The sequence below is a fragment of the Clinocottus analis genome, unplaced genomic scaffold, assembly GCF_023055335.1.
Source record: "Clinocottus analis isolate CAN_PGR_092001 unplaced genomic scaffold, fCliAna1.0.p SCAF_14, whole genome shotgun sequence".
Classification (NCBI taxonomy): domain Eukaryota; kingdom Metazoa; phylum Chordata; class Actinopteri; order Perciformes; family Cottidae; genus Clinocottus; species Clinocottus analis.
The window spans coordinates 15,272,622-15,294,855 of NW_027175865.1; the positions used below are offsets into that span (position 1 = coordinate 15,272,622).

At 44.9% G+C, this 22,234-nt stretch overlaps 2 protein-coding genes across 14 annotated transcripts in view; both read left to right on the forward strand.

Annotated features, from left to right (window-relative positions):
- Positions 1 to 198: 198 nt before the first annotated feature.
- On the forward strand, positions 199 to 13,721 carry topaz1 (testis and ovary specific TOPAZ 1). Of its 13 annotated transcripts, none has more exons than XM_068576176.1 (22): positions 200 to 651; positions 1,573 to 3,378; positions 3,586 to 3,717; positions 3,811 to 4,273; positions 4,362 to 4,405; positions 4,549 to 4,652; positions 6,279 to 6,325; positions 6,414 to 6,463; positions 6,586 to 6,629; positions 7,880 to 7,966; positions 8,430 to 8,487; positions 8,634 to 8,785; positions 9,010 to 9,102; positions 9,201 to 9,316; positions 9,699 to 9,762; positions 9,874 to 10,045; positions 10,163 to 10,263; positions 10,806 to 10,971; positions 11,635 to 11,787; positions 12,330 to 12,533; positions 12,660 to 12,846; positions 12,938 to 13,721. In XM_068576176.1, the coding sequence occupies exons 1-22, from the start codon at positions 405 to 407 to the stop codon at positions 13,134 to 13,136; spliced, it is 4,689 nt and encodes a 1,562-aa protein (XP_068432277.1). In that variant the 5' UTR covers positions 200 to 404; the 3' UTR covers positions 13,137 to 13,721. The 13 variants fall into 13 exon arrangements, with proteins under 13 accessions (XP_068432283.1, XP_068432277.1, XP_068432276.1 ...); XM_068576175.1 differs by having other exon boundaries at positions 201 to 651; positions 1,573 to 3,717; positions 3,811 to 4,040; positions 4,122 to 4,273; XM_068576182.1 differs by lacking the exon at positions 1,573 to 3,378 and having other exon boundaries at positions 199 to 651.
- A 1,872-nt stretch (positions 13,722 to 15,593) lies between these two features.
- trim71 (tripartite motif containing 71, E3 ubiquitin protein ligase) overlaps positions 15,594 to 22,234 on the forward strand; it is a 33,920-nt gene continuing 27,279 nt past the window's right edge. The window contains exon 1 of the mRNA XM_068575639.1: positions 15,594 to 17,587. Within this exon, the coding sequence (XP_068431740.1) occupies positions 16,733 to 17,587 (855 nt within the window). The 5' untranslated portion in view covers positions 15,594 to 16,732. The remainder of the gene's footprint in view (positions 17,588 to 22,234) is intronic.

Here is a 22,234-nt window from a genome sequence, read left to right on the forward strand (position 1 = left end):
TTGGCTTTTTATTTATTAATTTGTTTTCAGCCAACGCCACTGAAGCTCATAATTTCAATCTCATGATTTCGATTTTCCATCTCATAATTATGGCTTTTCTTCAATCTCTTTGCTAAAATGATTTTACTAGCGGAAATGAGCTTAGTTTCATAGACGTGAGAGCGAAGTTATACGCTTAATTGAATATTTTGCGCATGCGCAGAGTGGCCGGCACTGGCGTCAGTAGCACACCTTAGCTCCAGGCCAACTTGTAGCATTTGTTCATAAACCTGAGGGGAACGGAAAGATGACCCCTAGGGACCGGGGTTAGTTCAGAACTCGTTCCGTGTTTTATTTTAAATCGTAACCAAGTTAAGATAGTATTATTTTCTCGCTTCCCGCAGACATTTGTTTTAATTGTCAGCATGTTGCCATCTTCTAGCAGGGTCAAACTAAACAGAGTCGCGATAAAAGAGTTTAGTGGGCTACATTTGGAGCCGCGGCGGAGACGACTTCCGAAGTCGGTGAATATCGAGTCCAAAACACGAGAGGAAACCCAACTGGTGTCGGCCTCCGGCCCTGATGGCGGCGAACCGGCCCAAACGTCTCTAACGGGCCCGGGAAGTGCGACGGACGCGACCGCAGAAGGAGAGCCGTTGGAGAGTCGCGTAGGTACGCAGAACCAACAGTAGGTCTCGTAAATAAAATACAAATCGACGAGAGCGCGCAGGGTTGGACGAGAAGAGGGCCGCATACGCGAGGCGAGTGTCAACAAGGGGGAAGGCAAAAACCGGACACTAGGCGCGAATTAGGGTGAACGTTTTAAACGGCACACCGGTTCAACAGTAGGGTCAAGCCCAGAACGGCTCGTGACATGGCGGCGACAGAGCGCGAGGCGTCTCTCGATCTCGGCGGTAGCGTATGCGAATCCTCCGGGAAACCCAAACACGGGGTTGTTAATCGCGAAACCGTCGCTAAACGCGACAGAGGTGGTGGAAGAAGAAGAGGAGAGTGTGGCGTCAGGCCCGCGGCTTGTCCTCCACGTCCCGCCGCCGCGAACACGGGACGAGCTCAAGCGGAAACACGGTCGATACCAGCCGGACTGTCAAGTAAGGCGCACTTTAGCGGGTTATGCTAATTCTCGCGAGTTGTGTGAGTTAGCTGACCCCACAGAGTTAACGAAGTTACTGGTATTTAACTCCAGCTGAAGTGGTTTTAAAGGAGGTTATTTAGCTTGGTAAAAGTTTTTAGCTAACTATTTGTTAGATGCTGTTTTTTGTAAGCTAAGTTGTGGGGTGAGATGCTAAGCTAACGGCGCGGCTAAATCTTCAAAGTAACTTCAACTTGAGCGTTTTCTGTGTAGGGGATGACATTAAAGAGTAAGTAGAACCCGTATACATATATATTAGTTAAATAGGATGATAATTGCAGCTAAAGCTGTAAGCTCTTCGTCTCATCTTCCACTTAAATATGTGGGAATCACACAGTTTAAACACACAACTGTGGTAATAACATTGTTTAATTTAGCCCTTAAGTATTCCAGATGATGATTCACTTTTTCACTACTTGACAAGATTTTGTTTCCACTTGCAGACGTTGATAAACACACTCACCTGAGCCCCACTGGACTCTCTGGCTCTGGGGGCTCTTTGAGAAGAGTTGTCAGAGCCTCCGGCTGTGGTCTCTGTGGGGACTGTATTTCCCCCCAGCGGAAGACATTGGGCGAACATGGGCTAACAATCGGTGGCTATGGGCCAGATCAGCCCCCGGTTGGGGTTAAGCGCAAGAGGGCAATCGTCGTCACTGAGACCTATAAGAAGATTATTATATGGCTAGACCAGTACCCGAAGCTGTTGCTTTGCGACGTAGCTCAAATATACGATGCTTCTCGTCACGCTTGTGGCTACGTGTTACCGGAGGTTCTCAAGACCAAGGTCGTGCATTGCTTCAAGCAGGAGATGAGAGCTGGAGTTCAGTTTGGACCGGCTTGTTTCAAGCACAGCCTCCACAAAAGCGAGGAATGTGCTCTGGCTCCTAGTAGTGAGTTTTCTCTCGGCTTTCAGTTGGAGAAGAGCGTCCGTCAGCCTCGAAGTTCGGCTGAACACCAAGGGAGCTCGAGAGAGCGCACGGATGTGCTGACGTTGTCCGGTCGTTTCCTAGAGAGTTGGACAAGTGAAAGCTCTGCAACATGTTCTGCTTCTCTCTCACTAGGTGAATGTACTAAAAAGAGGGTGGAGTGCAGGACTGGCATGTGGGACAGAGGTTTTGAGGAGGAGCATCCTGGGCCAAGATGCCGTCAGATGGGAGCGGCGAATCACAGAGACAAGAGGAAAAAGCTCAGGGATCATGTCAAAGCTGGGATTTTGCTCTCCGCTCCAGGTTTTGAAAGCAACGGCTGCAGAGACCCAAGAAAAAACGACTTTGGAGACAATGAGAAACTATGCCGTTTGACATACGATGACGGTCCACCATGTTTAGAGCACGCAGTTGTGGGCAGCAGCTCTTTCAGTTTGTCTGCGAAAGAAAACGGTGTCCACGAGAAATCTTGTGGTGAGATTGAGAATCCAGTCATAACCGATGATGCGCAAATGTTGCGTGAGGCGGACGTGGTCGAACTAGAGTCATTCACCTGCCAAAGAGTGAGGCCCTATTTTAGAAAAATAAAAATAACATGTGCACGCACATGCATGCCCTGGCCCTTCTCCAACAGTGGCTCGACCCGTGGAGTGCATGCCGACACCACCGACTGTCCATCAGAGCCTCCAGATCCATCAGCTGGAGAGAACAGCGACTCTCCATTGGCTCAACATCAGCCGGGCTCATACAGCAACCGAACTGATGAGGCGGTCCCAGCGCCACCTTCAGCTCACCAGGTTTCTCGTTGTATCAAAGAGAGGCGAGACGAGGATAGAGAAGGCGTGTTGGATGAGCGAAACGGGAAAAGACATGCACATGCATCTTCATACACTCACTTTACGGAGGCAGAAGCATCAATAGCCGATCTTCACTCGAATGCGTCATCCGCACTTTCTAACCTGGGTCAAGTTGGAATAAAGGGTGTCACAGCCTCATTTTGGCCGTTAAACGGATCTAAAACTGACAGCTCCACGTCTACCTCTTCCCCCTCGGCTCTCGGCCTGAGCGACTGTGAAACCGGCACTACTTTATCCCCCATGTCATCTCCATTCATGAGGGATGGTTTGAGCAGCCTCTCAGCCACGCCGTCCTCTCTCACAGCTTCATTGTTCACACTGAAGAGGGTTGAAGGTGTTGAGTCCTTTGCAGCCAAATGCACAGGCAAAGCTGTAGAGGAAGCGTTGTTCGTCTGTGAAGAAAAGCAAAGGACTTCATGGGCTTCATCATCTGCTCCTCCAAACAACTCTGACTCCTTTGATTCCTGTGAGTCCTTCCTCCTCTCTCAACACGAGCAAAAGAGCGATGACAGGTTTTCCCCAAGCAGGGTTCCACCATCTGACACCAGTCCCTTTAACCATGTGGTTGCCAAAGAGGGATTGTTGCACAACATCCTCACAGAAAAGTATGTAGAAAAGGACTCTAATGAGTTTTTGCTTCCACTAATGCTCTCCCCTGTCACTTCACCACGAGGGCCCCGGTTGACACGCCTCCTGCCCCAAAGACCAGGCTGTTCGGATGATGAAGAGGACATGAAAGAAATAATCAAAGATGCCAGAAAACACAAGATGTGGCCTGCTGGTGACATGCAACACATTGTTCACGGTGATTATGAAAACGCCAAAAATTATCCTGAAAATATTAGTAAAGAATTAGGTGTCTCTGAAACTACTTTAACGGACTCTCCGTCTTATCCAGGCAGTGATGAAGATGATGTGGAACAGGATAACAAAATATCTGAACAAGTTTCCTCCTACCCTAAAATAGAGGTTGCAGTTGCGTCGCTGACCGGACCCTGCTCTACTCCCAGTGGTGATGAAGATGATGCCCGGGCTTTCAGTGATGAGGGGCAGACACATTCTGCTCGAGAAGAGGGAACTTGTCCGTCTGATATGGCGCGCAGTGAAAGGGCTGAAACTCATCCAGAGGTAGCTGGTGATTCTCAGCAAAGCATTTTGGATGAGTTCACCGCTTACACACAGGACATCCTGCTTGTTGACGTGATCCAGGATGATCCGGAGCTGTTTGAAAACCTGACCCGGGAAAAACTGTTGAAACTAGACCGTACCAGGGTCCCTGAGGCCTCTGCAGCCAGACCTGTTAGACTGGTGAAAACGCTGTTGCCAAGGATGAACAGAGGATCACTAGTGTTAAAACAAAGGTACGGCTCCGTATATTTGATAGCGCCCCCTCAGTCTAAGAAGAATATTGTCATTTATAAATTAAATCGCTCTTTATCTGTTTTTCAGTTTGACCCCAGTTAGTGGTGATTTTCACCGTCCTGATATCAACGGTACGTACTTCAGTCATGTTAAGCCACAACACAACATGCTAAAGTTGTAACCCTCTGTAACAGGAAGACCTATTTTGTAAATATTTCCTTTGCTAAATTCTGCTGACTCATGGCATCATCCTGTGAGTGTATTTCTTTTTCAGAGGACAGAAACAGCAGAACATGGCGACCTCGTTGTAGCGGCAGCATCCCTTCCAAAACGCAAAGCAACGCATGGCCTGCTGCAGAAAAGCAAACCATAAACATGGTAATGTAGCACCTTCTGGCACCTCCCATTGCTGTCTTTCAGTACTTTACTGCAACGGCAAACAAAACGTGATCTGCTTGGCTGTATAAGTGCTCTCTGTTCCTCCCCAAATAAAAGTTCAGGATGTAAAGAAACCGGGACTTCCGATCTCCGTAGTCATGGATGACGTAATGGCCTTACGCACTGGTTCCCAACCTTTTTTCCAGAGGGAGATCCCTTTTCTACCATCATCTTCTATTCGAGGCATAGCCGTAACAAAACAACTGATAAAGTGTACAATTAATAAAGCAAAACCTGCAGAAAGTTTAAGTTGAGAGGAATTTTGAGCGGTTTATTTCCTGTGGACATTACATCAGCGGGCCCCAACCCCGGGTCAGTTGGTACCGGGACGCACAAAGAATAAACCCGTTTTTAAAAAAAGTTTTAAAAGATTTTTTTTTTGAGTTTTATTTTGAAGAAGTTGGGAAAATGTTTTATTATGGAAAAGGATCGGATACATCCATCTGTGTGTCTGAGTCTCTGTATTCTGGTCTAAAATCAAGGCAGAATATTTTGAAATCGCCAAAAAAGCTCTGAAAACCTGCCTCCATTTCAACATCCTGTCTTTGTGAAGCGGGATTCAAGATGACACAAAAACAATAATTTATAATATTCAACACGATTCTGGGACGTCATTCATACTGAGACTCCAGAGTCGGCAACCCGACCCGGGCCGACGTGTTTCTTCTGGCGTGCCGGCTCAGGGCCGGTGCTGGCTCCGGTTAGTTTCAATTACGGCCCAGTGACGGCAGTGTTGGCCAGAATCAAGCCAGTGTGTTCGGCCCGATTCTGGGGCGTCATTCATGCCGAGTCGGCAAGGGAATCGCCAACCGGGCCGACATCTTTCTTCTTGCGTGCTGGACTGAAGCCGTTCTGGGCCATTTTGGCTACCTGGGAAAGGTGTAAGTTAAGCAGTTGACTGGACATGAAGGTGTAAGTTAAGCAGTTGACTGGACTTAAAGTACACACGTCTAGTGTCTCCCACCAGCCTGACCCGGCTCCTTGCAGAGAAACCAGTTCAGGGCTCACACTAATTCAGCGTAATGGTGAGTTGTGTATTTATGCACTTTATAATTGCTTTATGCCGGTCGTATTATTTTATTACGTCATATTTATTACGTCATATTTATTACGTCATATTTATTGCCCACACCGTGAAGTCCGGTCTGTGAAAATATTGACTGACACGAAATCGGTGCGTGGCGAAAAAAAGGTTGGGGACCACTGCATTACGTTACAGATGAGTTGTTGTTTTGCTGTTTTTAATGAACTTTTAATCCAAATCTGTCTGCTGTATGGCTATTTTTTTTAAATCATACATACTTAATGGACAGTTTACCAGAGAGGGTGGGCTCTGTGACTTACACTGTGGTCATAATCTGTTAACATATTAAATGGTAAACTAAACTTTTAAAATAAAAAAAAATATTTTCTTTACAAATTATTGAAAACCAGAGATGAAGACAAACTGTTTACTTTCGTAAAAACTTTCTCATACACCTCACGAAGGCGTGGCAGCCAAACGGGTTTAGTAGCTACAATAAGAAGAAAACTTTATGTTCAATCTGTTTTGTGTCTTTTGAACAGGTTCGGTTTGATTCCAACAACAATCATGTAAACAAAGTCCTGGACAGGTAGATGGGTCGCGCCTATTGCATGATGAAACATTTCTTCAACCTTCTTGATCTTTCATCCTTTTGATAACCGCTGTGTTTGGTACAGGACCCAGCCCATCCCAACGGGGAAGTCTGAGCTTGTAGCTCCAAAAAATGGTAATTTGAAATGTGAATTTTATGACTTGCATATTTCTTCAATTGTGCCTTTTTTAGCTTCTGAACTCCAGCTGTATGACGTGTGCTCTTAAGCTACTCTGCTCTCTCGCCTTTGATCACAGTCCCAGCGAACATGATGGAGTTCAAGCAACAGAAAGCGACTACTGTAAGTGTTGCATTAAATATTAATGCTTTAAGAACAGTCACTGTCTTCCCACATAGAAAAAGGCCTAGTTATAAACGTGTTTAATGCCTTTAGCGTAGGTTGTAACATACAAATTGTTAATTAGCAGGGGGGGTTAATAGTCATCATTTTTTAGTGCTGTCATATTAGCGCGTTATTCACGGCATTAACACAAACCAATTTTAACGCCATTAATTTTATTAACGGCGTGAACACATTTGAATTTTTCCACGCCGGATGTAGCTCAATCGGATGTAGCTCATCCGGAAGCAAAACAATAGGCATGCCGTTTGCGCTTGGGAGCGAGGCTAACGTTACGGTTTCAAATGAATGAATGGTGAGCCCGATACGGCAAAAATGATATGTGGTTCGTTTGACGAGACCGAAGTTGCCTTCGGTCTCGTCAAAATGTGCCATTTGTCTTTGTGAACTGAGCTATCATCGTATCATCCAGTCTGAAATACCACTCGATGGCCGAGCACACAGCTGATGCTAACTCTGCGCCCCCTCGTCATAGCCAGACACGAACGGATGACTTCAGACAGAAACACATGGACAACACAACGAAGAACACACTTACTGCAGCCACAGCTAAATGGATGCTACTGCGTGTAGCCTGTTAGCGTTGTGGAGGACGAGGATCTAGCTGATATAATACACATCGCATCCAAAGCCTGACGAAGCCTGACTTCTCTCTCTCTCTCTCTCTGTCTCTCTGTCTCTCTCTCACTCACTCACTCACTCACACAACAATATTGCCAAAGCATAAAAACATAGAAATATACAACTCGTACAGATAACAATAATAAAACAATCAGTAATTAAAATGATCTCTACCTCTCTCGCCGTTGTTTACCTGAAATGTGCACTTTATAATTTTATTTTGAACCGCTCTGTTTGGCAGTTGTTTTTCAATAAAATAAAACATTTGCAGAAAGCAAGCCAATACTTTCATGTTAAGAGCGTCAAAATGAAAAAAAAAGAATGTGATTAATCACGAGTTAACTATGAAATAAATGCAATTAAATGTCGTTTGACAGCACGATGATTTTTGTTAAATATTTGTAAAGCTCTCTGTAATGTATTTTAGTTCTTTGGAAGGTGCTGTATAGGTACAACCTGATTGTTTTTGTTTTAGTATATCAATCCTTCAGAATTTCATAGATTGAATGAATTGGCAAGAATGTAATCTTGAATAATGTATCCACCTCTCTGTCTCCTCTGCACCCTAGTACTGCAGGCAATACTTCAGTGAGTCGCTCTCCTGTGGGTTCAAGGTGTGTCGCTTCCAGCATGTGCCCGTGGAGGGGGACGAGAAGGTACCGCTCACAGTGAAAGTTAATTTTCGTAGCTTGCCAGCATTGTGCTAAATCATGAGCACGCTGGAGCGTCATACAGATCTGTGCTTTACCTTTTTGTCCACATTGTACAACGATTTTAAACAAAGATTTAATAAAAATTCAGAAAAGTCTTGATTAATTTAAGTAAATCGTGGCCCACGTTTAACACCAAAACATGTGTTTTAAAAACTCACAACTCGTGCAGTAAGTCTCATTTATCAAATCAAAGACTCACTACTTCCTAAACACATGCATCTTAATGTGTGTATATACATTTACAAATGATAATTTTGTGGGTGAAGAATTCTTTAAGTAGCTGATGAACTTCTGATTTGTAATTCTGTTTAAAGAGCTGATGTTTAAAGCCGCTAGTGGGGTTGTTCTTCTAGCGTGTCAGATGTAATGCTCCATTTCAGTCACTTCCTTTTTTTCTGTCTTTCAGTTGTGCGTCGAAACTGTGATACGCTTCACCAAAAATCCAATGTGCCTTCAAAAAGCAGGTGAGTTTTCAACAGTGTAAACTCTCATGGGCACAGAGTGCCTCTGTTTAAATGTCCTCACTCCTCCTTTACCTTTTTTTATTTGACTTCTCTGCATCACCTGACTGTCTTTTCCACAAGTAAAAAATATCTCCTTCGGTCTCCAGGAGCAATGTTTGCAGGTTACTACCAGAACAACCCACCGGGAGTGTACTTCTCCGTGCCGGTGTTCTTGACGCTCCTCTGGGCTCTGCTGAAAGCCGGCATGGTGTCTGACGTCGTCTCAGTCCTCCGCGTCAGCTTTGCCCACAAGATTGGGGTCAGTGCGATTTTTAATTTAATTTAAAAAAAAAAAAAAGATTCTTCCCCAATCAGTCTGTTCACAAAATTGTCACACTGCAGTACAACGTGTCGTCCAGTAGAGGGCAGGACATGTTCTATTTTTGCATTAAGCACTCTTGATGGTTATGTTCAAACTACCCTTCACCACAATGTGCATTATAAATACATGCAGAATTTATTCCTCTCTTCCTCTCCTGCTAGCCTGGCAATGAATTCCTGTTGGCCCTCTTCAACATTGTGAGAGAAAATGGTCTCACGGGTGTTGTACCTGAACTCATGCAGCTCACATTGAAGGTATCTCGACGCCTACACATTTAACATACCGCAGGGTAGTAGGTCCGGTATTTAAGTGTATGTGGAATAATTATTCATGCATATATATGTGTTGACAGATGGCCAGTGCAGGTCTAGTGCTGAGTCTGGACAGCCTCGAAAGTGTTAAAAACACTCCTGAGTTCCAGCAGATCATCAATATGAACTCTCTTGTTTCAGCGTCTGGTGACCACACGTAAGTGGAACTTCAACTCCATCACCTTTTTTAAAGAAAAGCTACTCCTTTGAGCTGTCGAAGCTAACGATGGAGCACACATGGCCACTAACTACATTTTTGGAAAAAGCAATTTTGCTGAGGCAGACGGAACAGTATGCGTTTGAAGGCTGTTGAATTGATTTGACAGTGAAAACTGGTTAAAATGACAAAGATGGAAGCTAAAGCTTCAGATCACTTGGCCTAAAAGTAAACCACCGCGTCACTAGGTGATCGCTACGATTGGTCCGTCTTCAATCGAGGGCGGAGCCAAACAAATGGTCAATTATCATCAATATTTCTTACTTATTTCTGAAATATTTTTCCCGGTTATTAACTATCTTTTTTATATTCATTATAAAAGGTTATCCACCAGTGTACCTCCACCAGAGTGCCTGAATTTGGCCCATTCCATCGTGGAAATAGAGGTCAGTCCATCAAAACGGTTCTGTCAACTTATCCGAGGAGGAAATGGGGCGTGGGGGTGGAGGGGGGGTTTATGTTCAATCTTCATCGCAATGTGTTTTTGCGTCTGTCAGCTTTGTACCAAGCAAGAGGACTGGATGCGGATGGGCAAGGTGTTCAGGTCCATTTGCCAATCCAGCCAAGATCCCACCCAAGTGGACAGAATCAGCGGCCGCATTCTCATAGCGCTCCTGACCGAGAGCAAAGACAAGATGTCGCTGCCCTTTGCCGCCTTCGCCAAGACGGGTAAGACTGGTTACTCGAGGGCAGAGAAAAAACTAAAAGCTCTTGTTTGTGAAACACGTAGTTACTCGTCTCCCATATTGATACATGACCTGATATCTTGATGATTCTGATTTTTAGTGTGTCAGAGCGACGCGGTCGAAAGTCAGATCAGGAGAGCTTTGGGCAGAATCGGAGTCTCTCTCATGTTGAGATACCACAAAACGCATCAGTGGGCCAAGGTAAAGAAACGTTTGTGTTTGTGTCTCGCTCCCCTGAGTTTAAAAATAATGATATGCTTCTAAAAGAAAGACGCTCAAAATACAAGCAGGCATACGCTGAGTACATCTATAAATGTTTATTCTTTTAATCAAACTATTGTCTCTCATTCATTTTTGTCATTTAAGGTTTACTGTATGCTTTTGAATTCTCATTGCTGGTTTAAATACTACATTTGATCACTTTCATGCATACACCTGAGATTTCACAAAATGTTTGGTCGTGGTAATTTGTTTTAAAGTCATGGAAACCCATTGGTCCCAATGTGCATGAACCCTGTATAGACTCATCCTCCCAGCCAGCGATCAGCAATTCAAAACTTTTCTGGTGGCAGTTTATTCGTCTGTTTAAATAAAAAAATAGCATGTAATTAATTCATCTGTTATTTTAACATGTTCTGATGAGACAAAGTCCCGGAAAAAGAAAATTATCTTTGTGATGACGGTACATCGTCTTTTAAGATGCAGTGATGTGTGTGTGTGTGTCTGTGTGTCTGTGTCTGCAGGGTCGGAGAGTGGTGGAGGTGCTGTCGTATTTAAAAATCAACTTCTCGACACTGAAGGGTTTGTTTGGGAACGAGGACGGAGCGTCGCGCTGCTACCTGGTCACCGCGGCAACAGAGCTCTTCCTCCTGAGCGGCAGCCTGGAGGGCGCTCTGAACACACTGCGAGGTAACGGCGCCGACCCCGGACTAAATATAGAGAGACGTGGTGGGTTTCTCTGACCTCCATAGCGCGTCAAAACGTAACCTGTGTTTCTACGTGGGAGATGTTTGCCTGGCAGTAAAACTATTGAGCTCTCATGCTGTTTAAATCGGGAGTCTATTCTTTGAACAGGATTTTGACCCGAAATGGAGTTGGACTGATGATGTAGCTTCAGGCCTTTTACGTCCCATGGGAGGGACGTAAAAACAACGCGACATTGCAAAATTCTTGGTTGCAAATGTTGCTCCTCAAAAACTATTTATACTGGCAGCGATGAAACAATTTTTCAATAAAAGGTTTAGAATAAAGTCACTGGAGCAGAAGATAAGCTACTGAGATGCTATTGACCACGGAGCAGCGTCTGGCGTGTGTCTGAGGTAAACTGTTGTATCGTCTAAAGCTCCTGTAAGCTGTTGTATTGAGTTTCCTTTCAGCAAAACGCTATGTGTGAATCTCCCTCAGGTAAACGCGTACGCACTGTGTTGCATATATTTAGGGCTTTTATTGTGAAAGGCAAGAGCTGAAGGCCTTTGTCGAGGTCAAAAGAAGAAATACAGTTTTCTGCATACAACGACCCTCTACTTTTTGGAGATGACCTTTTTGCTGTCTGTTCACGTCCTGTTGATCCAGAAAACCAATGGTTCCTGAGTTCGTGTGCGTGGCCGTGTGAGCCTGCTGATCTGGAGAGTCGGACTCGTGTGTTGTTGCGTCTGGCTGAGAAAACCGCTCACAGGGACACGCTGGAGGTCCTCTCTAATCTCCCTGGATTCAAAGAGCCAAACGGTGAGAGGAAGAAGAGGAAAAAACATTGTACTGTCTTATCCCTTTAAATCAAATATGCAGTTATATATATTTGTTCAGAGAAACCTAAGTTACACATGTAACTGTGGTTCTGGGAATTCCCTGATGATGGAAGTCAAACGTCTGAGATCACTACACTTTCTTAAAGCCTCTGACTCATTTCAAGGATATATTTTGCTCATCAATATAATTCTGAGTAGTGACTGCCACAGTGTTGCTGTGCCAGTTGACGCAATTAATTAGCTAAAGTAAATGACATCAAACATCGTTACTAATTGAAATACAACTGACATCTGAGACAATTTGTCTCTATTTTGTGTTGTTTCCCCCCTCCATAATCATCAGTTGGATGTAGTTATTTTGAGGTAAAGCACATTGATATCTATGTAAAATCTAGAGCATAATGTTGTGTTACACTCACTTAAAAGTGCACAGTTTCATAGGCATGTCCAGCATGTGTTGCTGTAGATGGGATTGCATGTGATTGTTTGTACTTTTTTTTTTCAATTTTTGTTTCCCCCCAGACGTGGTCGACACCTCCCGGTACAGCTCTCTGTTTAACTCTCACGTGCGAGTGTGCATGGACAGACAGATACTTCCCGTGGCTTCAGACGCCGTGGACTTCATGCTCTACAAAAAGCTGCCGGTGGAACTCTCTCTGCTGCAGATACTTTTCAGCAAACTGGGCAAGCAGAACCACTGGCTCCGGGCGCGGGAACTCTTCAGACGTAAGCACGACCCCTCTGGTTCATCAGCCCGACCCGCTGACATTGAAGAGATCGGAGAAAGTACTGGCTCTAACAGTTGTGACATGTTTAATTCAAAACACCGTTGTGTGTGTGTGTGTTCGTCAGACTCTCTGAGTATGGGGTACTACCCGGACGTGTCGTCTCCTCCTGGTTTCATGACGCTGGTCGTCCCCTGTCGGCTAGGGGAGGTGGAGCTGGCTCTCGCCTTGGAGATGTTCGTCGCCGTCAACGCAACGGACATCTTTCACCTTTCGGAGGCCTCCACTTCCTGTCTCAGCATCACCCTCAAAAGGTAACACTGTGCGCATGCAAGTACACTGGTTGCGTCAAGTGATCTGTTTTTTTGTGCATAATGGCCCTGCTTCTTCCTTCCTCCCTCCCAGGACTCAGAGCTGCGAGAGCGAGTACCTCGCCGCAGGCAGCCGCATCCTCTCGGCCGCTTGTATCCCTCAGCCCAAACTCGGCGTCCACTACACGGCGGTCAACGCGTCACAGGATCAAGTGTTCACGCTGAACGTTCCCTCGGCGCGCTGCTGGCTCCACCACAACCACCAGTGGGCCGTTGAGGTGTGGGCGCACTGATCAAAGCACTTCCAAATGGCCGCTTGAAACTGCTCATGTTCCAGAGACATCTGTTTACTCTGGGATGCGGGGACATGACGACGACAACAACAACTACCACCAATGAAATCCAGCAAAAAATAACGCGTGCATTTTTGTTGGCTTCCGTTTGAAGTCATATTTCCATTCAGCCTTTGACCATGAAGCAGGGAATCACAACCAAAGACTGATGTCAGAACTTTTTTACAATGTTTTTGTTTTTATTTTATTTTTACAAGGACAAAAACTCGTTTTTGTTAATTGTTTCCTGAGGAGTTCTTTTAGCTAATTTGTCTTTGATTATCATCACTCAGTGTGACTTACTAATTGAAAGAAAATATATCTCATCGTGGAGTCCGTCATTATTTTGTCTGGTTGTTGTTTCAAGTACTATCTTTTTGTTTGTGTATATTTGTGTATATTTATAATGGTGTTAAGTCTTTGACAGTATTATGTTGCTGTATTTTCTTACTGGTTGTCCAAACCTCAATTGTTGCTTGTTCAAGAGCTGTGATTTAAATTCTTTGCGTGAGGTTTTTATAAAAAAAGACAGTTCTGCTCTAAAAAGTGTTTCACGCGTGTTTCTTCACACACAAATTAATTTGAACATGAATGTATACAATCAAAAATGTAAAGGCTTTGTTAATTACAATCACACTGACATTATTTCGCTGCCTGGTGAAATAAAGCTATTCCAAATGGCGCTACAGGGTTATCAATCAACGGTCAAACTTTTAAGTGATGAAGCTAAAAAAGATGGATAGACTCGTGGTTTATGGTCCATAATATTCAGACCTAGATCATGTTTGGTGCCACAGCCATGTTCATTTAAAAAAATGTCAAAGTCTAATTTACTGACACATTTTCTTGTATATGGTCTGATATGAAAGTCTGGCACTCTTGAACTTATCACCTGTTTCTGTGTACATTTATTCACATTGCGTCCTCGCTGGGATGTTACAGAGCCACCGAACCACCAGGGGGCAGTGCTGCTCTGTGGGGAGATGAACACCATGGACTATTTAATAAATGTTAATAAAAGAGGTGGCAGAAACTAAAAAAGGAGAGAAGTGAGAAATCACACAGTTGATCACGTTGTCTTTCAATCTTGAGAGTTTATATATATATATATACTCCTCATATATATATATATATATATATATATATATATATATATATATATAGTTCACATAAATGAGCATTTAAGTGAAAGATAACCACACATTCTGCCCTCATCTTAAAGTTTTTTTTTCTTATTTATTGTATCTTTACTGTGTGAATATGATTGTATTTGACTTGTTTTGATCTTGTCTTTCTCTATCGGTCTCTTGTTTCCACTATGCTGCTGCAACAAAGGATTATCTTATTTGATCTTATCTTACTTCTACATGACTTCTGCTGCTGACTTCTTTTTTATGAGGTTTTGAGGCGAGTTCTCCCAGTTTTACGGTCCTCTCTTGTTTTTCCTGCTCCCACCTGTTTGTTTCAGAAGGAGGGAGCAGAGAGAGAGGAAATCCATGAGATCAATATAACCTCCATATCTTAGGACTCTAGCTTTAGCCCACTGTGGGCTTCACAAACCACTGGGATGCATTTTGTGGGCGCATGGAATCACATATATTTATTACTACTTAATTTGCATCCACGGTTTACTCATCTGTTCGACAAAGTTTTGAAATGTTGAACGATCTGCATCTCATTTGTGCTGCTTTATTCATGTATCTTATCGTGTTGTGGTACGTTTACATCTCCATCAATGTTATTGCACTGCATATTCCCGCTTGTATAGTATGTTTCTGACATTTATAAGTGATAATAGATCTTACGTTGTTCGTTCTGTCTTTTTTTCTTTCAATCATTTAATTTTAAGTTCATACAAGTAACACATTATCTTAAACTAGACAACAAATAAATCACACATAAATCATCATCCTTCATATTGAATCTAGTATAACAATTGCATTTATCTCACATATAGTACTCTTGTCCATCCGGGTAGAGGGTCCTCCTGTGTTGCTCTCCCGAATGTTTATTCCTTTTTTTCTCCACGTTAAACTACTTTTTTGAAGATATCGTATGTGCACACAGTGTAAAGCCCTCAGAGGCAAATTTGTGATTTTGGGTCATACAAAATAAATGAAATTGAATGTTTTATAACATAATAATCAAAGTAACAACTGTATTTACACGGTTTGTTTCTGTAAATATGTCCTCAGTGCGTCAGAAAGTTTAACACCCTGAGGCCTAATAGTTAACGTTTCCTATTTTAAAGCAGTTATATCTGTTTTAAGCTGAGAGCTAAACTGCCACTGACGCCAGTGAGCTTGCACGGGCACGTGACCCTCCCCCTCTCCCCCCCTTTCCCCCCCTCTCTCTCTCTCCCTCTATCCTCCCTTGGGCGGAAGTGGGTCCATTTTTTTCTCTCAGTCAGATAAGAGCGGCTGGAGGAGCGGCAGCACGAGAGCAACACGCACCCCGCGAGAGCGCACGCCTTATGTTTACGTTACCGTTGATTCGCCCCGGGAGTGAACAGCGACGACGACGACAACGACGTAAAAAAAAAAAGGGGGGCACGCGATTCGGGTCCAGTCGGTCGTTTGGACCGGGGTTTTCTCTCTCCCCGTTTTCCGCGCTGCCAGAGGGGGGGAAAAAAACCCCTGCGCATTCCTCCACGCAGAGAGACAGAGAGAGGGGGACCAACGGACCAACTGGACGGGGGGGAAGGAGCGCTGTGACGCGGCCTCTTCACAAGGTCGGACCGGTGAATTCACCCGCGGAGGATCCCGATAGACGTCTTGCCCGGAGACACCCTCAGCCTCCCCTCCCTCGCCTTCCTCCCTGTCCCCCGTGTTTGTTTGTGACGACCCGAGACCCACGATGAGATCGCTTTGATGAATAATTTACGGTCTCGCGGTCCGAGGCTCGCGCTGCGATCACCAACCGACCGTTGGCTGCGACCGACGCCGCCTGAATTGACCCCGATGGTGGACTAGAGAGCGGAGCCGCAGCGACCACACCGGCCTGAATTAAGGAGAGAGAGAGAGAGTGAGAAGGAAAACGAAGCTTAAAATTTAAAAAAAAATACAAATAGTGAATTCTCTGGGGGCTGTTTTGAAGTCATGTTGCCGAGTCGGTGGGGGAGGAGAGACGGAGCCCCGAGCACTTCGATCCAGGATCGCTCCAGTTTCGGGTTTATTTTACGAGTCTGAACGAAGCAGCATCGGACACTTTTTTCTTCCTCTCGCCCCCTTTACTTACTGTGATCTCGCTGGTCTTATTCTAAAAGAGTGACGCGGATGCTTCACCCACGCCTTACAGCAACTGAATCGATATCTCAACTGCATGAGTCTTTTTTTGTTAGTGACCTCAGAAATAACCTTTTTTTTTAAAGAACTGCCTACCTCGTCTGGTCAGAGTTGTATCATACACAGTTTTCACTGTTTAACTGACTTTAATACCTCATGAATCTACCTCAATTACAACTTTACTTTCTACACAACTCAAGGGGCCAATGAGTCCCCTAATATATACCTCAACTCCATCGCTGCTGTAAGCTGTAGGCCTGTGTTTCGCTGCAGATGGCTTCCTTCCCGGACTCGGACGTGCAGACCTGCCCGCTCTGCAAGGAGCTGTGCGGCTCCTCTGCTCCCATTTCCTCTAGCTCCTCTACCTCGTCGTCTTCCTCGCACACCTCCTCCTCCTCCAGCCAGACCACCAGGAGGCTCCACGTCCTGCCCTGCCTCCACGCCTTCTGCAGGCAGTGCCTCGAGGGCCAGCGCAGCCCCGGGGACCCGCTGAAGCTGCGGTGCCCCACCTGCGACCAGAAGGTGTGCATCTCTGAGGCCGGAGTGGACTCCCTGCCTTCCTCCAACTTCCTCTTCAGCAACCTGCTGGACGTGGTGGTGAGCACCGAGGAGCAGATTCAGAACAAGAATGGCCACCACCATCACAACAACCACCACAACCACCACCAGCAGCAGCAGCAGCAGCAGCAGCAGCAACAGCAGCAGCAGCAACAGCAGCAGCAGCAACAGCAGCAGCAGCAGCAGCAGCAGCAGCACCACCACCACCACCGGGGGGGCTTAGGCGGAGGCTCTTCTGGCTTCCATCACCCTCACGGGGGCCTCCTGCTTCCCAGCCACCTGGGAGAGCCCCAGTGCAGCTCCTGCGACGAGGAGAACCCGGCCACCTCCCACTGCCTGGACTGCCAGGAGTACCTGTGTGACAACTGTGTGCGAGCCCACCAGAGGGTGCGGCTGACCAAGGACCACTTCATCGAGCGCCTGGGGGAGAACCTCCACCTGGGCCGGGTCAACAGCAACCCGGGCCAGCCGGGGGTGTCGGTGTCCCTCGCCCAGTCCCTCCAGAACAACTTCGCCCTGCTGTCCCTGTTCCAGGACCAAATGAGCTTCTGCCAACACCATGACAATGAGGTGAGTGGAGCGGGAATCAAACGCACGGCTCCTGGAAATCCAGTAGACGGGCCGTGTAAGTATCTTTTGTAGAAAGGGATGGGGACCTACTTAAGTGTCGCCAGAAATGCTCAGTATTTCTTTTCTTATCATTTACAGGGTTATTAGATTTATTACACACATGCACGCACACTCCTATAGTGTATTAGAGCTATGTGTGTAGTATAGAACCATACTAGGGGCCATATGGCCGTAGGTTCAAAGGGAGCTGAGTGGCTCTTCACCTAGTTCCCCGGAGACGAACAGGCACGTGTGCTGAGCTGGATTTACACACACAGAGACCCTGTGTGTGTGTGTGTGTGTGTGTACACACACACACACACACACACACACACACACACACACACACACACACACACACACTTATAAGCATAGACACATGCAGAGTCTGGTTAATCTGTACCACACCATTCAGGGCAGAGAGAGGCCCCCGTAGTAACTGCACACATGTTTCTATGACTGTTGGAAGTCCTATCCGTGGACATATTATGGAGATCGAGGTTCTCTCTGATAATGGGAAAGACAAGTTGGAACTCGGGGCCCAAAGGGAACCATGTGATCTTGCCGTAGTAAACTACAAAGGCCCCTAAAACAGGAAACCGGATTTTTCTTGAGTTTACTCATCTGGCCAGGAAGAATAACAAATAGTATTGGTAGGGGGGCTTGGGAGATATCAGTTTGTACCACTTCTGGTTTCTGTTGAGGAGCATAAGGAAGTTCTCCCTCCTGCCGGAAAGGGGCATTTCAGAGAGCATTGTTGGATCAAAAAAGTGTGGTCGAGTAAGCCAAGATGACGCGGTATGTTAACGCGCATACTAAGAATTCAATTAATCAAATCATGTCGTACTCTTGCCAGAGTTAAAGCCATCTCACAAGCAAAGCGAGTGAAGTCGGGCGCTGAGTCATTTAGCGTTCGTTAGAATGAGCTGAATACGAACGCTGCGATATCCGTAAACTGTTTTCAAAACATTTAAAGGCCCGGTCACAAGAGCCCAGTTCACATTTCCAATTAACTTTCTGCCCCTGCCTTCCCCCATTGCCAGTAAATAGGTGAGCACAGTTTTCCAGTAAGGGCTTCATTCCCCAGTAATGCCTCACTCACTCACTCACTCACTCACTCACTGGGGGAGGGAGCGACACAGGAGAAGGCCAGTCTTTCTTTACCTATGAGCACTGAGCAAGCAAGAGGCATTGTCAGTCACCCGGCTCCACATCCATCATATAATAAAAATGGTTCCTTGTATACGCAGTCGTTTTTTGTTTTTTTAAAGACCCGACTTGTGTTTTTCATTTTTGATGACTCTGTGTCAAGTGAAACATTTATTATGTTCTGTTAAACCCCCTGGTTTGCTGCAGATTTACTTCAATCTTCGTTGTGTTAGAGCCCGTATGCTCCTGTGTCAGACCTTTTTCTCTTGACTCTCTGAAACCGCTGATCCGTCAATCGCACCCACTTCAGCTGCTCATGGGTGAGGACGAAGCCAAGGGCGCGGGGGGGTTAACTTCTCTCATGAACAACAGAGGGCAACATTGTGACTTCAGGAGAGGAAAAATAAGCATCGTTATTCACCTATTCAAACAATATTGCCTTTCCTCCCACTCTATAAAGGCAGGCTTTTCACTCCACTTCGATTAACACAATTTTCTCAAACTCTCTGCGTTGTTCGGGCACGGACGCCAACGTCTCAGATCCAACCAAAAATGCAGATGTCACATTTACGTATCGTGCTTCCGCTAATTTACTCCACACAGGAACCACAAGGACACACACCACTCGCTGCCCGATCTGTACATCCTGCCTAATCGGTACAACACACGTGCTAACTAGTACTACACACCACTGATAATGCTACATTTTCGATGCTACGTTTTACATTACAAGCAAAGCTCCAACCAGATATTTCTGTCCTCTAGTTATATGGATTATGGTATCTGGTTTCTGGAGACAACAACTGAGGCCTTTTGCGGCAGGAAGCAGTTTGTAACATACATCAAAAGCATGTTTTTCTCTTCGACTGTTGCAGGGCATGTCTACCTATTTTTAAATCTGATTTCCAGTTGCGCAAAAGCCACTGGTTCCATGTTGTTTTCGGTCTCTGGACCAGTCGTTTCCTCTCACGCAAGCCCAGAACAAACATGCGTATCAGCAGCCGTCAGCTGAAAGCCTTTTCAATGTGTATTTAGGTTAGGGCTGAACGATTTGGGAAAATAATCTAATTGTGATTCTCCCCCCCCTCCTCCCAATATTGCTATTGCGATTTAATATACATTTTTTATTTTTTATTTTATCCTCTCTTTATCCCAACAAAACATAATGAATGATTTTAATATTTGTATATATTTAGCTTCCTGATTACTAATCGACACATCTTTCTCTATTTTGCACACGTGTAAAGTGATATTATGGCCCTAAAGCTAAAAATATATATATACTATTTTGGAACTTCTTCATATCTCTTGTGAAAACATACCTTTACTCATGTGGTCGAACTGTTTTGGTGCTAGACATTGTTTTACCAAAAGGTCTTAGGTTCACAAAAGCAGTGGAATATATATGAATAAAATGGTACACACATGTAAATAAATGTCTGAAACCAAATTTATTATTATATGTTGGGAATGCTAAGCTGTGGCTGGCTTTGCGGCCTGCGTGCGGCCTGCTGGTGATCTGCAGAGACGGACTGGAGCCGGCTGCAGCGATGCTGTATGTTGTCCTCTGGACCGTGGCAGCGGTGAATCCTCTCTGTATAATGCATCACTAATAGTTAGTATAAATTCACTGAAAGAGAGTAACAATTACACACCAACACGAAACAAATGCTACGTGCTAACATTGCTAAGCTAACAGAGAGCCATCGATGGTCAGGGCACAGGCTACAAGCACAGGCTAACTGTTACGTTAGCAGAAGCTAACGCACTGTTCAGTCTCATAGAGACCCTGAAGCTGTCTAAGTGTTCTTAGCTCATGCGCTAATTCCGGTTAGCTAGCGCTTATGTGAACACGATAGTAAGTATCTCAAACATATAACCAAGATCTAACACAACTAGGCGTACTAAGTTCACTTCAAGAAAGTTAACAGGGATAGTGATAATATTTTATGAGGCTTATAGACACCCTGAAGCCATCTACGCCGTGTTAGCTTGCTATCACTAGCTCCATGTTAGCAGCAGCTCTAGCTGACTTATAGTTCCCGTTACTACGTAAATATGCGATTGCAAAGTTCAGTAAATACACATACCCATTTTCCAATGGATCTCTTTTCTTGGCGTTGTCCTCTTTATCGTCGGTATCGTATCCTTCAGGCTGTGAAGCTGCGCTGTGCTCTCAATATAACTTCGGCTAAGGCTCAGGCAAAACTGCCTGCTTCTCTCCACTCTTTAGCTTGCGTCACGTGATGACGCTATAATCGTGCACGTTGCGGTTAGAAAATCCCGTTTTATCATATCGCAACATTATCGCAAACGCAATTAATCGCTCAGGCCTAATTTAGCTTTTTGTCTGGGCTGCTTCTTCGAGGTCGCTGTGGTGCGTCGGGGCCCTCGTCCCACTATTAGAGGTGTGTCTCTCGCTAGCTCTCGCTCTTGCTATGTTATGCAAGTCTTTCGAGGAATTCCTCCTCCTCCCCGGTGATTGGGAGTGACGATGGTTACTGCTAAACAAGGTGTTGTTATTGTGGAGGTGTTCAGTCCCCTGGGCCTAAAAGGGCTACAGGAATAAAACCGTAAAAAGTCAATTAAATGACCAAACCGCCCTTTACGAGGACTTTGTAGGCCCACAAACACGCACAGTCTGAGGGCTATGGTCGCGGTTTGGACACGGGTGTAATTAATAACGTCAGTTATGCATCTTTTTGTTCAATGTATGACGGAACTGCAATTAATGTTATTGGCTACACCTGTGCATTCCCTGCCAAGTGAAAAACTGCAGTGAAAAAGGGCCTTTTTAATGACCCACTGTAAATCAATCCCGACGGTGTAAAATGACATCTGACAGAATAACTGACACCGGTAATGGCTCTGTGCTGCAGCTTCTGGTAATGGTGACAAATTACCCGTTGGCCGTGTCCGACGGCTTTGAAGCTAATGATATCTGACTGTTGACCCCTAAATGATACAGTTGTGCCTTGTGTCGGCCCCAGCGTTGTCAGTAATATTTTACTTAAAGAACTGAATTAATGTTTTTTTTGGGTCTTTGCTATCAATGTACAGCTCTCCATCTTTAGATCCCCGATTTGGAGTTATAAGAAGATTATTTTAACTGCCGATGTTTGGTCACTGAGTCAAAGGAGGATATTCACAACGCTTTCAATGATTTTTGGCATTGGGATAAACAAGGATGGGGATACTTTGAAATGAAGGAACAGGCAAAATCTCTAACTTCCTGTTTAACTTCATAAACTGCATGGAGAGAGATAATATGTCTTATAGAGTGAATATCACATTTATTTGCTTTGCCTTAAGTTTTCTCCCAACTCTAATTTTGAGTTAACCCCTCGTTTATGTACACTCTTTATCTTTATGGTATATATAGATATAGATATATAGATCTATATCTATCTATAAATAGATAGATATATCTGTATCTCTCCCAAGTGAGTCTGCTCCCTG

What these genes read in the sequence shown, in the direction of transcription:
- topaz1 (XM_068576171.1), top strand. Translation starts at nt 405, where the DNA reads ATGTTGCCATCTTCTAGCAGGGTCAAACTAAACAGAGTCGCGATAAAA. An exon ending in TCATGCAGCTCACATTGAAG is followed by an intron (nt 9,103 to 9,200) that starts GTATCTCGACGC and finishes ATGTGTTGACAG; the next exon opens with ATGGCCAGTGCAGGTCTAGT. An exon ending in CGCTCTGAACACACTGCGAG is followed by an intron (nt 10,972 to 11,634) that starts GTAACGGCGCCG and finishes CTGTTGATCCAG; the next exon opens with AAAACCAATGGTTCCTGAGT.